Genomic DNA, 14,670 nt, shown 5'->3' with positions numbered 1-14,670 from the left:
CAAGGTAGGTCTAGTGGTAACAAACTTCTTCACAGTTTTTGTTTATCTGGCTATGTCTTAATTTCTCCCTCACTTTTTTCCCTGGATTATGATAAAAATCTAATGATTTATAAAGCATTTGGCAAAGAGCAAATTGCTCTACAAGTGTGCTGACAATGTTTATCACAACGTATCAAAAATGAAAAGCTTCACTTACTTGTTCAAGTTTGTTAGGACCATGTGCTTAGACAGTTAAGTTAATCTCTCTTTTTTTGACAATAGCCTCTCACAAATGTCTTTTACAAATAGCATTCATATGGGGTGTGTGATATAAAATTAAGAAGTTGGTTGTATTTTCCATACAAATACTCATTGAAAAGTATCAATGTTTCAAGTGAGAGTTCTTAGGGAACTAAATTTTTAAAAAATCATGTTAAGTTTACTAAGTAGAGAAATTTTTCAGTATTTTACTAACCATTCATCTCATTCTGTATTTTTTCATCGTTAACAAACTGATTCAAATAATTTAAGTTATCCCATCATTTAAAGAGGAAAGTCTCCACGATAATTTGAAATCATGGAGTTATCTTAATTTCACCACTGGCTGCCTTTATCAGAAGTTCTTTTAACTCTTCCTTTGACACACAGAAATAGCTCTTAACCTCATTGGGCTCTGGATTCAAAATTATGTTCTTCCTCACAAACAAAATGAATCAATTTCTTGTCCCCCCCCCCCATCCGCCCCCCCCCCCCAATACCATCTGATTGAGCCTTGTAGTGAATTTGTGTTAGATAATTAATTTCTTCTGGAGGAACCTCTTTCATGGGGATTCCTAATTCAGCCTTTAAATGTCTCTCTGCTGCTCTTCTTACTCCAACTGCATCATTTTCTTCTAGCTCTCCTGTATTACTTAATGGATGACTACAACAAGTATTGGTAAAACCACCTGGAAAGATAATTTTAGCATCTGAGCATCTGGTCTGTGTTGTAGCATGAGCTCATTTTCAGCATTGAATGAGATCCTAAAAGCTCAATGCAATAATCCTTTCATTCAGGTGACAATTCTTGTTGATCTCAGCCCCAACTGTATTATCATTTTCATCAGTAAGGATAATACACATCTCAGCCAGGAGTTGAACCTGCTGCTTACAGAGGTTGCCAGTGTCTATTTCAGGCATTGTTATGACCCATCTGATCTGTCCCACAATACTTAGCTCTCTCCCTCACTTTTGACAGACAGTTTTGCCAGATATGGAATTCTTGGTTGATAAGTTTTTTTATTTTTTCTTTTAGCACTCTGAATATATCAGTCCACTGCCTTCAGCCTCCACAGTTTCTGATGAGAAATCTGATGAAAATCTTTTTGAGGATCCCCTGTATGTGATGATTTGCTCATTGCTCTCAAGATGCTTGTGTTTATCCTTTATAAGTCTGATTATAATGTCTCAGTGGACATCTCTTTGATTTCTTCTTACTTGGCATTCATTGAGGTTTTTGGATGTTTATATTCACATCTTTCAGCAAATTTGAAAAGTTTTCAGCCATTATTTCTTCAAATATTCTCTCTACTCCTATATTCCTCTTCATCTTGACTCCCACAATGTCTATGTTGGTGTATTTGATGGGGTACCACTGGTTTCTTATGCTCTGTTCAGTCTTCTTTAATCTTGTTTCTTTCCTTTCCTCAGACTTGATAATTTCCATTATTCTCTCTTTAAATTTGCTGACTCTTTGTTTTGCCTGCTCAAATCTGTCTTTGAATCTTTCTAGTGAATTTGTAATTTCAGTTATTGTAATTTTCAGCTCCAGTTTCTCTTTTTAGTCTTTTTTAGGTTTTCTCTTTGTTGATATTTCCATTTTGTTCACACAGGGTTTCTTGACTTTCTCTGTATCTTCTTTGAGTATCTTTAAGACAGTTGCTTTAAGGTCTTTGTCTAGTAAATCTGCCCACAGGTCTTTCACAGACAGTGTCTGTTGATTGGTCTTTTTCCTTTGAGTGGACCTACTTTCCTGTTTCTTTGTATGTCTTTTAACTTTTTTGTAGAAAACTGAACATTTGAATCTAATGATGTGGTAGCTCTGAAAATCAGATTATCTTCCTTCTCCAGGGTGTGTTTTTTGTTATTGTTTATTATTTTGTTTTTAAATTTTTAAGTTCTCCCTGTGCTGAGGATCAGCCTGAGGTATACACTTAAGGTCTCAGTCTTTCCCTGGACATGTGTGGCCAATTTCTAATTCTTTTCCATGTACATGCATTTTTTTTTAAATGTTTGGCTCCTAAAAGGGAAAAAGGAAAATGTGGGGAGAGGGAGAAGGCACTGGCCCTTTCAATCCCCTGGAAATCTCTTCAACCAGAGGGGGAGAGGCTTGCAACAATTCCTGGGGGCTGGGGGAAATGCAACAAGAGATCAGAGCACAGATCCCTGATATTTGGGGGACAGGGTCCTTTTTTGCCCCCCCTTGGCTCCCATAGGCTGTGTGCAGGCTGCATCAGGAACATGTGCATAGCTGCTTGCTATGTGTGTGTGGCAGGGAGGATGGGGAGCTGTTACTGTCCTGAGCACTGAAAATTGATTGAAGTTAGCTGTAATTTACCTGTCCAAATCCTCCCCTAGAAGTTTGCAAGCCTTTAACAGACTCCAGAGTTCTAAAATAGTTACATCAGACAAATTTTGCCAGTGCAATTGCTGTTTAGGTGGGGAGATGGATTGCTGGTGTTTCCTAGTCCACAATTTTCCCAGAATCCTCTGTGGGATAGTTTTAAACTACAAATGAAATTTTTTAAATTGATATAGAGCTATTTAGGTTATTTTTACTTCTTTTTATTTTTTAATCTATTCTTGGGATGCCTGTGTGGCTCAGCAGTTGAGCGTCTGCCTTTGGCTCAGGACATGATCCCAGAGTCCCAGTATTGAGCCCCACATTAGGCTTCCTGCATGGAGCCTGCTCCTCTCTCTGCCTGTGTCTCTGCCTCTCTCTCTCTCTCTCTGTGTCTTTCATAAATAAATAAGTAAAATCTTTTTTAAAAATTAATTCTTGAATGAGCTTTGGCAGTGTGTATTTCAAGGGATATGTCTATTCTAATTAAGTTGTCAAATTTATAGGCATAAAGTTATTTATAATTTTCCTGTCTCTTTTTCATATCAGTAGACTCTATAGTTGTGTCACCTCTCTCATTCCTGATTATGGTAGTTTGTGTCTTTCCTTTTTTCTTCCTTGATAGTCTGTCTAGAGGGGTCTCAATTTTATTGATATTCTCAAAGAGTATTGGTTTCTTAATTTTCTCTAATATGTTTCTGTTTTCTATGTCACTGATGTCTGCTCTAATCTTGTTTCCTTTCTTATGCTTGTTTTGTAGCTGCTCCTCTATTCCTAAATTCTTAAAGTAGGAGGTGAAGTCATTGATTTTCCCCCTCTAATATGGTGTTTAGTGCTATAAAATTCCCCTAAGTACTGCTCTAGTGACATCCCAAAATTTTTGATATATTGTTTTCATCTCCATTCAGTTCAAAATATTTTCTAGTTTCCATTTGCATTTCTTTTTGTGACTCATGGGTTTTTAGAAGTGTATTAGTTCATTTTCATATTTGGGGATCTTCCAGAGGTCTGTGAGTGATTTATCACTTAATTCTATTGTGTTTCCAGAATGCACTTTGTAGCATTTCAATCCTTTTACCTTTATTGAGATTTCTTTTATGGCCCAGAAAATAGTCTATCTTGGTAAATATTCTCTGTGTTCTTGAAAGAAACATGTGTTCTGATGATGCGTGGTTGAGTATTTTTTAAATGTCAACTAGGTCGAATTGGTTAATAATGTTGTTCAGATTTTTTACATCCTTCATTATTTTCTGTGTATTTATTCTATCAATTAGTGAGAACTGAAGTATCTGACTGTAATTGCAGATTTATCTATTTTTCTTATTGATATAATAATCATAAACCTTAAAATATTTATTTCCTCTTAAATATTGGCCTTTTTTATAACTATGAAGTGACTTTCTTTATCCCAGGTAATATTCTTTCCTCTGAAATCTCCTTTCTGATATTACTATAGCCATTTCAGCTTTCTTTTAATGAGCGTTAGCATGGAGTAGTTTTCCATCCTTTTATTTTGAACCTATTTGTGTCTTTATATTTACTGTTTTTCTTGTAGGCATCATATAATTGTACTTGGGTGTTGCTTATTTCATCCAATCAGACAGTGTCTGCCCTATAGTAGGAATAGTTAGGCTACAATTGACCATTAGGGGTGCCAACCCCTCATGCAGTTGAAAATCCATAAATAACACTTGACTCCCTCACACTTAACTACTAATAGCCTACTGCTGACCAGAAGCCTTAATGATAACATAAGTAATCATTAACACATATGTTGTAGGAATTATATATCATATTCTTACGACAAAGCAAGCTAGAGAAAAAAATGTTATGAAGAAAATCATAAGAGAAAATACATTCCCAGAATTGTACTGTATTCATTGAAAAAAATCTGTACAAGTGAACCTACATAGTTCAAATCTGTGTTGTTCAAGGATCAACTGTACTTATATATTATGTGATTATTGATATGGTTAGATTTAAGTCTGTCATTTTGTTATTTGCTTTCTATTTGTCCCACCTATTCTTCGGTCCCCTTTCCTCTTTCAAATTAGTATATTCTATTTTATCTCCTTTGTATGCTTATTAGCTTTATCTTTTTTTCTTAGTGGTTGTATTAGGGTTTATAACATATATTATATATATATATATATATATATATAAAGAGGGAAAGAGGTGTGTGTGTATATATATATATAATCTTTATATATACATGTTATAAATCACTTTATATTTATGTATCTTTAACTTGTCACAATCTACTTTTAGGTGATAGTATACCATTTCACATATAAGACTCTTACAATAGTCATCTTCCATTTTTCCCTAGAAGAATGGAATCATATCATATTTTATGTCTTATATATATTTTATGTCTTATATACTTGTCATATATTTTACTTTGACATTTTATAAACCCCACAATACATTCCTATTATTTTTGTTTAAATAATTATCTTTTAAAGAAGTTTAAATAATTAGAGAAAAACATGCGTAATTGCCCATGTGGTTATCAGTACCCTGGATTCCTTTGTGTAGATCCATATTTCCATTTGGTATCATTTCCTTCTTCCTAAAGGATTTTAGCATTTCAGTAGTGAAAATCTGATGGTGAAATCTTTGTTTGTTAAAGCTAAAAAGTTTTTTTTTCCTTTGCTTCTGAAAGATGTATATTTACTGGATACAGAATCCTAGGTTGACAGTTTTTTTTCTTTCAGTACTTTAAAGATGCTGTTCCACTAAATTCCCTTTTGATGAATTCAGTAATGGAAAATGTACTGTCCTTTAAGATTTTTTATTGGTTTTGAGAAATTTTGTTATCATATACCTCAGTATTGTTTTCTTCATGTTTCTTACGTTTAGAATTTGTTGAGCTACTTGATAAAATCTGTTTTCATCAAATCTGTTAATTTTTCAGTTATTTCCTGTTTTTCCTCTATTTTTCCTTCTATGATTACAATTCCAATTATGTCAAGATTCTTTAAAGTTACGTGACATCTTATTTATATTCTTTTTTTTTTTTTTTTTTTTTTTTAGAATTCCATTTTTTCCCCTCAGTGTTTCATTTTAGGTCATTTCTACTGTTCTAATTTTAAGTCTACTAACCTATTCTTCTGCAATATCTAATCTGTTAATCCTTTCCAGTATATTTTTTATCCCATGTATTGTAGTTTTCATCTAATATTTGTTTTGAAACCTTTTTATGTTTTCCAGGTCTCTACTTTTTGAGCATATGGCACATAATTATAGTAACTGTTTTAATGCAATCTACTAATTCTAACATCTGTGTGAGTTCTGTTTCAGTTTCAATTGATTGATTTTTCTCCTCATTATGGGTATGAGTACAGACTTTAAATTTTTTGTCACAGAACACCAAATTGCCCTCCAAAAATGTTTTATCATTTATCCTATCACTACCAATGGATGAGTGTCTGTTTCCCTTCCTATCCTGCCAGTACCAAATTTTGTCAGTCTTTAATCTTTGCCAATCACACAGACTAAAGCTATTTGCTACTACAACAGATATTTATTGAGCACTGACTATAAGCCTACTGATAGATGGCAGCAATTCTGTGACGACCAAGCAACCACAGTAGCTGTCCTCATGGTGCTTTATAACTTTGTGGTGTTTACCATGTTTTTTCATTGATTATCAGTGACACTGAGCATCTTTTCCCAAGTTTGTTGGTCACTTCTATTTCTTTTTTGGTATAGTGCTACTAATGTTCACTGGATTGTTTGGATGTTTTTATTCCTTTGTAAGAGCTACATATTTATTAAGGATAGATACCCACATTCACTTTTTTTTTTTTGTTTTTTTTTGAGAGAGCGTGTGCACAAGTTGGGGAAGGAGCAGAAGTAGAGAGAGAATCTCAACCAGACTCCCTGCTGAATGCAAAGTCCGATGTGGAGCTCGATCAACCCAAGAGGACATGACCTGAGCTAAATCAAGAGTCAGATACTTAACCAACTTTCATCTTTTGAATAAAAAAACTTCTGGAACTGGAGGGTATTATGCTGAGTGAAATGAGTCAATCGGAGAAGGACAAACATTATATGTTCTCATTCATTTGGGGAATATAAATAATAGTGAAAGGGAAGAGAAGGGAAGGGAGAAGAAATGGGTAGGAAATATCAGAAAGGGAGACAGAACATATAGACTCCTAACTCTGGAAAAGAACTAGGGGTGGTGGAAGGGGAGGAGGACGGGGGGTGGGGGTGAATGGGTGACGGGCACTGAGGGGGACACTTGACAGGATGAGCACTGGGTGTTATTCTGTATGTTGGCAAATTGAACACCAATAAAAAATTTATTATTAAAAAAAATTCTGTGGTACAAAGACATTTCCTTTAAAATAAACTAACACTGGGGGGAGGAGCAAGATGGCGGAAGAGTAGGGTCTCCAAATCACCTGTCTCCACCAAACTACCTAGAAAACCTTCAAATTATCCTGAAAATCTATGAATTCGGCCTGAGATTTAGAGAGAGACCAGCTGGAATGCTACAGTGAGAAGAGTTCGCGCTTCTATCAAGGTAGGAAGACGGGGAAAAAGAAGTAAAGGAACAAAGGCCTCCAAGGGGGAGGGGCCCCGCGAGGAGCCGGGCTGAGGCCGGGGCGAGTGTCCCCAGGACAGGAGAGCCCCGTCCCGGAGGAGCAGGAGCTGCACCGACCTTCCCGGGCGGAAAGGGGCTCGCAGGGAGTTGGAGCAGGACCAGGAGGGCGAGGATGCCCTCGGGCTCCCGGGGACAGTAACAGCAACTGCGCACCCAGGAGAGTGCGCCGAGCTCCCTAAGAGCTGCAGCGCGCACGGCGGGACCCGGCGGGACCCGGAGCAGCTGAAGGGGCTCGGGCGGCGGCTCCGCGGAGGGGGCTGCGGGGCCCCGGGAGCAGCTCGGAGGGGCTCGGGCAGAAGAAGAGGCTCCGTGCGGAGGGGGCTGCGCGGTTCCAGGAGCAGCTCGGAGGGGCTCGGGCGGCAGCTGCGCGGAGGGGGTTGCGCGGCCCGGGAGCGCGAATCCACCAGCACAGGCTCCGGAGCACAGGGCGCCGGGACACAGCCCAGGATCCCGCCTACCCCGGGACAGGCAGAGGCCGGGAGGGCCCAGGACCGCAAGGACGCTCCTGCCCCAGCTGAGCAGAGCAGCGGCCCCGCCCCGGAGCCTCCAGGCCCTGCAGACGGAGTTCCTGCCGGAGCTGAATCCAGGTTTCCAGAGCTGCCCCGCCACTGGGGCTGTTCCTCCTGCGGCCTCACGGGGTAAACAACCCCCACTGAGCCCTGCACCAGGCAGGGGCACAGCAGCTCCCCCAACTGCTAACACCTGAAAATCAGCACAACAGGCCCCTCCCCCAGAAGATCAGCTAGACGGACAACTTCCAGGAGAAGCCAAGGGACTTAAAGTACACAGAATCAGAAGATACTCCCCGGTGGTTCTTCTTTTTTTTTTTCTTTTTTTGTTTTGTTTTGTTTTGCTTTTTGATTTGTTTCCTTCCCCCACCCCCTTTTTTTCTCCTTTCTTTTCTTTCTCTTTTTCTTCTCTTTTTTTTTTTTTCCGTTTTTTTTTCTTCCCTTTTTTTCTCTCTTTCTCTTTTCTTTCCTTCTTTCTTTCCTCTCTTTTTCTCTTATTCCCAATACAACTTGCTTTTGGCCACTCTGCACTGAGCAAAATGACTAGAAGGAAAACCTCACCTCAAAAGAAAGAATCAGAAACAGTCCTCTCTCTCACAGAGTTACAAAATCTGGATTACAATTCAATGTCAGAAAGCCAATTCAGAAGCACTATTATACAGCTACTGGTGGCTCTAGAAAAAAGTATAAAGGACTCAAGAGACTTCATGACTGCAGAATTTTGAGCTAATCAGGCAGAAATTAAAAATCAATTGAATGAGATGCAATCCAAACTAGAAGTCCTAACGACGAGGGTTAACGAGGTGGAAGAACGAGTGAGTGACATAGAAGACAAGTTGATAGCAAAGAGGGAAACTGAGGAAAAAAGAGACAAACAATTAAAAGACCATGAAGATAGATTAAGGGAAATAAACGACAGCCTGAGGAAGAAAAACCTACGTTTAATTGGAGTTCCCGAGGGCGCCGAAAGGGACAGAGGGCCAGAATATGTATTTGAACAAATTCTAGCTGAAAACTTTCCTAATCTGGGAAGGGAAACAGGCATTCAGATCCAGGAAATAGAGAGATCCCCCCCTAAAATCAATAAAAACCGTTCAACACCTCGACATTTAATTGTGAAGCTTGCAAATTCCAAAGATAAAGAGAAGATCCTTAAAGCAGCAAGAGACAAGAAATCCCTGACTTTTATGGGGAGGAGTATTAGGGTAACAGCAGACCTCTCCACAGAGACCTGGCAGGCCAGAAAGGGCTGGCAGGATATATTCAGGGTCCTAAATGAGAAGAACATGCAACCAAGAATACTTTATCCAGCAAGGCTCTCATTCAAAATGGAAGGAGAGATAAAGAGCTTCCAAGACAGGCAGCAACTAAAAGAATATGTGACCTCCAAACCAGCTCTGCAAGAAATTTTAAGGGGGCCTCTTAAAATTCCCCTTTAAGAAGAAGTTCAGTGGAACAGTCCACAACAACAAAGACTGAATAGATATCATGATGACACTAAACTCATATCTCTCAATAGTAACTCTGAATGTGAACGGGCTTAATGACCCCATCAAAAGGCGCAGGGTTTCAGACTGGATAAAAAAGCAGGACCCATCTATTTGCTGTCTACAAGAGACTCATTTTAGACAGAAGGACACCTACAGCCTGAAAATAAAAGGTTGGAGAACCATTTACCATTCGAATGGTCCTCAAAAGAAAGCAGGGGTAGCCATCCTTATATCAGATAAACTAAAATTTACCCCAAAGACTGTAGTGAGAGATGAAGAGGGACACTATATCATACTTAAAGGATCTATTCAACAAGAGGACTTAACAATCCTCAATATATATGCTCCGAATGTGGGAGCTGCCAAATATATCAATCAATTATTAACCAAAGTGAAGAAATACTTAGATAATAATACACTTATACTTGGTGACTTCAATCTAGCTCTTTCTATACTCGATAGGTCTTCTAAGCAAAACATCTCTAAAGAAACGAGAGCTTTAAATGATACACTGGACCAGATGGATTTCACAGATATCTACAGAACTTTACATCCAAACTCAACTGAATACACATTCTTCTCAAGCGCACATGGAACTTTCTCCAGAATAGACCACATATTGGGTCACAAATCGGGTCTGAACCGATACCAAAAAATTGGGATTGTCCCCTGCATATTCTCGGACCATAATGCCTTGAAATTAGAACTAAATCACAACAAGAAGTTTGGAAGGACCTCAAACACGTGGAGGTTAAGGACCATCCTGCTAAAAGATAAAAGGGTCAACCAGGAAATTAAGGAAGAATTAAAAAGATTCATGGAAACTAATGAGAATGAAGATACAACCGTTCAAAATCTTTGGGATGCAGCAAAAGCAGTCCTAAGGGGGAAATACATCGCAATACAAGCATCCATTCAAAAACTGGAAAGAACTCAAATACAAAAGCTAACCTTACACATAAAGGAGCTAGAGAAAAAACAGCAAATAGATCCTACACCCAAGAGAAGAAGGGAGTTAATAAAGATTCGAGCAGAACTCAACGAAATCGAGACCAGAAGAACTGTGGAACAGATCAACAGAACCAGGAGTTGGTTCTTTGAAAGAATTAATAAGATAGATAAACCATTAGCCAGCCTTATTAAAAAGAAGAGAGAGAAGACGCAAATTAATAAAATCATGAATGAGAAAGGAGAGATCACCACCAACACCAAGGAAATACAAACGATTTTAAAAACATATTATGAACAGCTATACGCCAATAAATTAGGCAATCTAGAAGAAATGGACGCATTCCTGGAAAGCCACAAACTACCAAAACTGGAACAGGAAGAAATAGAAAACCTGAACAGGCCAATAACCAGGGAGGAAATTGAAGCAGTCATCAAAAACCTCCCAAGACACAAGAGTCCAGGGCCAGATGGCTTCCCAGGAGAATTTTATCAAACGTTTAAAGAAGAAATCATACCTATTCTCCTAAAGCTGTTTGGAAAGATAGAAAGAGATGGAGTACTTCCAAATTCGTTCTATGAAGCCAGCATCACCTTAATTCCAAAGCCAGACAAAGACCCCGCCAAAAAGGAGAATTACAGACCAATATCCCTGATGAACATGGATGCAAAAATTCCCAACAAGATACTGGCCAATAGGATCCAACAGTACATTAAGAAAATTATTCACCATGACCAAGTAGGATTTATCCCTGGGACACAAGGCTGGTTCAACACCCGTAAAACAATCAATGTGATTCATCATATCAGCAAGAGAAAAACCAAGAACCATATGATCCTCTCATTGGATGCAGAGAAAGCATTTGACAAAATACAGCATCCATTCCTGATCAAAACTCTTCAGAGTGTAGGGATAGAGGGAACATTCCTCGACATCTTAAAAGCCATCTATGAAAACCCCACAGCAAATATCATTCTCAATGGGGAAGCACTGGGAGCCTTTCCCCTAAGATCAGGAACAAGACAGGGATGTCCACTCTCACCACTGCTATTCAACATAGTACTGGAAGTCCTAGCCTCAGCAATCAGACAACAAAAAGACATTAAAGGCATTCAAATTGGCAAAGAAGAAGTCAAACTCTCCCTCTTCGCCGATGACATGATACTCTACATAGAAAACCCAAAAGTCTCCACCCCAAGATTGCTAGAACTCATACAGCAATTCGGTAGCGTGGCAGGATACAAAATCAATGCCCAGAAGTCAGTGGCATTTCTATACACTAACAATGAGACTGAAGAAAGAGAAATTAAGGAGTCAATCCCATTTACAATTGCACCCAAAAGCATAAGATACCTAGGAATAAACCTCACCAAAGATGTAAAGGATCTATACCCTCAAAACTATAGAACACTTCTGAAAGAAATTGAGGAAGACACAAAGAGATGGAAAAATATTCCATGCTCATGGATTGGCAGAATTAATATTGTGAAAATGTCAATGTTACCCAGGGCAATATACACGTTTAATGCAATCCCTATCAAAATACCATGGACTTTCTTCAGAGAGTTAGAACAAATTATTTTAAGATTTGTGTGGAATCAGAAGAGACCCCGAATAGCCAGGGGAATTTTAAAAAAGAAAACTATAGCTGGGGGCATCACAATGCCAGATTTCAGGTTGTACTACAAAGCTGTGGTCATCAAGACAGTGTGGTACTGGCACAAAAACAGACACATAGATCAGTGGAACAGAATAGAGAACCCAGAAGTGGACCCTGAACTTTATGGTCAACTAATATTCGATAAAGGAGGAAAGACTATCCATTGGAAGAAAGACAGTCTCTTCAATAAATGGTGCTGGGAAAATTGGACATCCACATGCAGAAGAATGAAACTAGACCACTCTCTTTCACCATACACAAAGATAAACTCAAAATGGATGAAAGATCTAAATGTGAGACAAGATTCCATCAAAATCCTAGAGAAGAACACAGGCAACACCCTTTTTGAACTCGGCCATAGTAACTTCTTGCAAGATACATCCACGAAGGCAAAAGAAACAAAAGCAAAAATGAACTATTGGGACTTCATCAAGATAAGAAGCTTTTGCACAGCAAAGGATACAGTCAACAAAACTCAAAGACAACCTACAGAATGGGAGAAGATATTTGCAAATGACATATCAGATAAAGGGCTAGTTTCCAAGATCTATAAAGAACTTATTAAACTCAACACCAAAGAAACAAACAATCCAATCATGAAATGGGCAAAAGACATGAACAGAAATCTCACAGAGGAAGACATAGACATGGCCAACATGCATATGAGAAAATGCTCTGCATCACTTGCCATCAGGGAAATACAAATCAAAACTACAATGAGATACCACCTCACACCAGTGAGAATGGGGAAAATTAACAAGGCAGGAAACAACAAATGTTGGAGAGGATGCGGAGAAAAGGGAACCCTCTTACACTGTTGGTGGGAATGTGAACTGGTGCAGCCACTCTGGAAAACTGTGTGGAGGTTCCTCAAACAGTTAAAAATAGACCTGCCCTACGACCCAGCAATTGCACTGTTGGGGATTTACCCCAAAGATACAAATGCAATGAAACGCCGGGACACCTGCACCCCGATGTTTCTAGCAGCAATGGCCACGATAGCCAAACTGTGGAAGGAGCCTCGGTGTCCAACGAAAGATGAATGGATAAAGAAGATGTGGTTTATGTATACAATGGAATATTACTCAGCTATTAGAAATGACAAATACCCACCATTTGCTTCAACGTGGATGGAACTGGAGGGTATTATGCTGAGTGAAGTAAGTCAGTCGGAGAAGGACAAACATTATATGTTCTCATTCATTTGGGGAATATAAATAATAGTGAAAGGGAAAATAAGGGAAGGGAGAAGAAATGTGTGGGAAATATCAGAAAGGGAGACAGAACGTAAAGACTGCTAACTCTGGGAAACGAACTAGGGGTGGTAGAAGGGGAGGAGGGCGGGGGGTGGGAGTGAATGGGTGACGGGCACTGGGGGTTATTCTGTATGTTAGTAAATTGAACACCAATAAAAAATAAATAAAAAAAAATAAACTAACACTGTACATAATTTCTTTGAAGAAATGATCTGCATGTTGCTCAAATACTTCTTTTTCTACATTAAAAATAAATAGGAATGGATTCTGGTTTAACAACAATGCCCTTAAAGGCAAATATTTTTTAATATAAAAATACATATATGAACACAAAGTATACATATATAAATAGTTTCATATATATCTGACATGACCATATAAAGGACTTACATCCTTTAGAAATAATTATGCAGATTCCAAATGCCATTTTACTCTCTAAATAATGAAATGGAAAGTCAAAGAGATGAAACATTTCTAGATTAAATATTCCCAGCTGATTAAATATTTCTGGCCAAGCCATCTCATCTGGATTGGAAATGCCCTATATGCAAGATTGTTAATTTGTAATTGTCTAAGATCTATTCAAAGGAGAAAATGTCAAAATTCCCATTACAGTGTGTTTGCTTACCCACTGAAGAGCAGCAAGGGCTCTCATAAACATCAACAAGAGGAGCAAGGCACATGCTACCTATTCATCTGGCTGTGCAGGTAACTGCTTCCTGGGAGCATTAGGATGAATGCCTAGAGATGCAGTTTCTGTAAAGTGCCCAGTGTCTTTTTAGCCTTCATAGGCAACATGAGGTGGCAGGGGATGGTGGACCCTGGGAAATGTTCAGCTTTTTGGCCAGGAATATGACTTGTACACAGGTCACAGGGCTAAGGGGTGTTGTTAGCTCTCAATATGATGGAGGAATGCATGCCACCAGTTATTCTGTGAATTTATAAACTAAGCAGTTTTAATCATAGTGATGATGACAACAGCCAGAAGAACCCCAAGGGGCCCAATCCATCAGTTTGTACATTGGCCCTGGCACCCCCAACTGACCTGTTTGGTGTAGGTGGTCTCTGGCCACCTCAAACAAGCGCAGGTGCATGTTGGTAATGGGATTGAAGGAGCCACAGGCCAGGAGAACCACTGGGATTCGGCTCTTCATCTTGTCGGGCACATCCACGCCCACGGTAGTGGCCACCCTGCCTTCATGGGGACAGAAACTCAGGTCAGAGTTGGCACCAGACCACCATCCAGATCAGTGTCCCTAAAGCATACAGAGGCTATTCTCATTTCTCACTTATAAGGTGACTGAAGGGGCAGTAATAACATTTATGGAGGATTTACCTGTGTTCAACACTATGTCACAGTATCTCCCTTGTTTCACTGAATCCTTTCAACAACCCTGAGTGATCACCTACCCAGCCCAGGGACCCTTAGAAGCTGCAGGACTGGAACCAGACACCTGACTGCAGAGACTGTTCTTCCTGTAACTTCTATACCCTCCCTGGGCTCTGATGGGTCACCTTGGAAACAAAAGGAAGTATGGAAGACTCCCATACATCATCTCTGATAGTCCAAGTGAAACTTACTAGGTCCCAGAGTAGACCGGCACTTTTATTTT

At 39.2% G+C, this 14,670-nt stretch overlaps 1 protein-coding gene, 1 long non-coding RNA gene and 1 pseudogene across 12 annotated transcripts in view; 1 reads left to right on the top strand and 2 right to left on the bottom strand.

The window, feature by feature from the left end:
* LOC144293812 (uncharacterized) overlaps positions 1–6,786 on the top strand; it is an 82,715-nt gene extending 75,929 nt beyond the window's left edge. For both annotated transcript variants that reach the window (XR_013361133.1, XR_013361132.1), the window contains exon 5: positions 6,404–6,786. This is a non-coding gene — a long non-coding RNA (uncharacterized LOC144293812). The remainder of the gene's footprint in view (positions 1–6,403) is intronic.
* The window catches only part of NMNAT3 (nicotinamide nucleotide adenylyltransferase 3), a 121,242-nt gene that overhangs the window by 56,858 nt on the left and 49,714 nt on the right, over positions 1–14,670 (bottom strand). For 8 of the 10 annotated variants that reach the window (XM_077864949.1, XM_077864946.1, XM_077864948.1 and 5 more), the window contains one exon: positions 14,103–14,252. In XM_077864949.1, the coding sequence (XP_077721075.1) occupies positions 14,103–14,211 (109 nt within the window). In that variant the 5' untranslated portion in view covers positions 14,212–14,252. The remainder of the gene's footprint in view (positions 1–14,102; positions 14,253–14,670) is intronic. The other 2 variants (XM_077864947.1, XM_077864950.1) reach the window with 1 other exon arrangement.
* On the bottom strand, positions 450–2,903 carry LOC144293583 (isopentenyl-diphosphate Delta-isomerase 1 pseudogene; annotated as a pseudogene).

This window comes from Canis aureus, chromosome 22 (genome assembly GCF_053574225.1).
Source record: "Canis aureus isolate CA01 chromosome 22, VMU_Caureus_v.1.0, whole genome shotgun sequence".
Classification (NCBI taxonomy): Eukaryota; Metazoa; Chordata; class Mammalia; order Carnivora; family Canidae; genus Canis; species Canis aureus.
The sequence above is the reverse complement of the archived record's forward strand: the minus strand, read 5'-3'. Positions and strand labels throughout refer to the sequence as shown.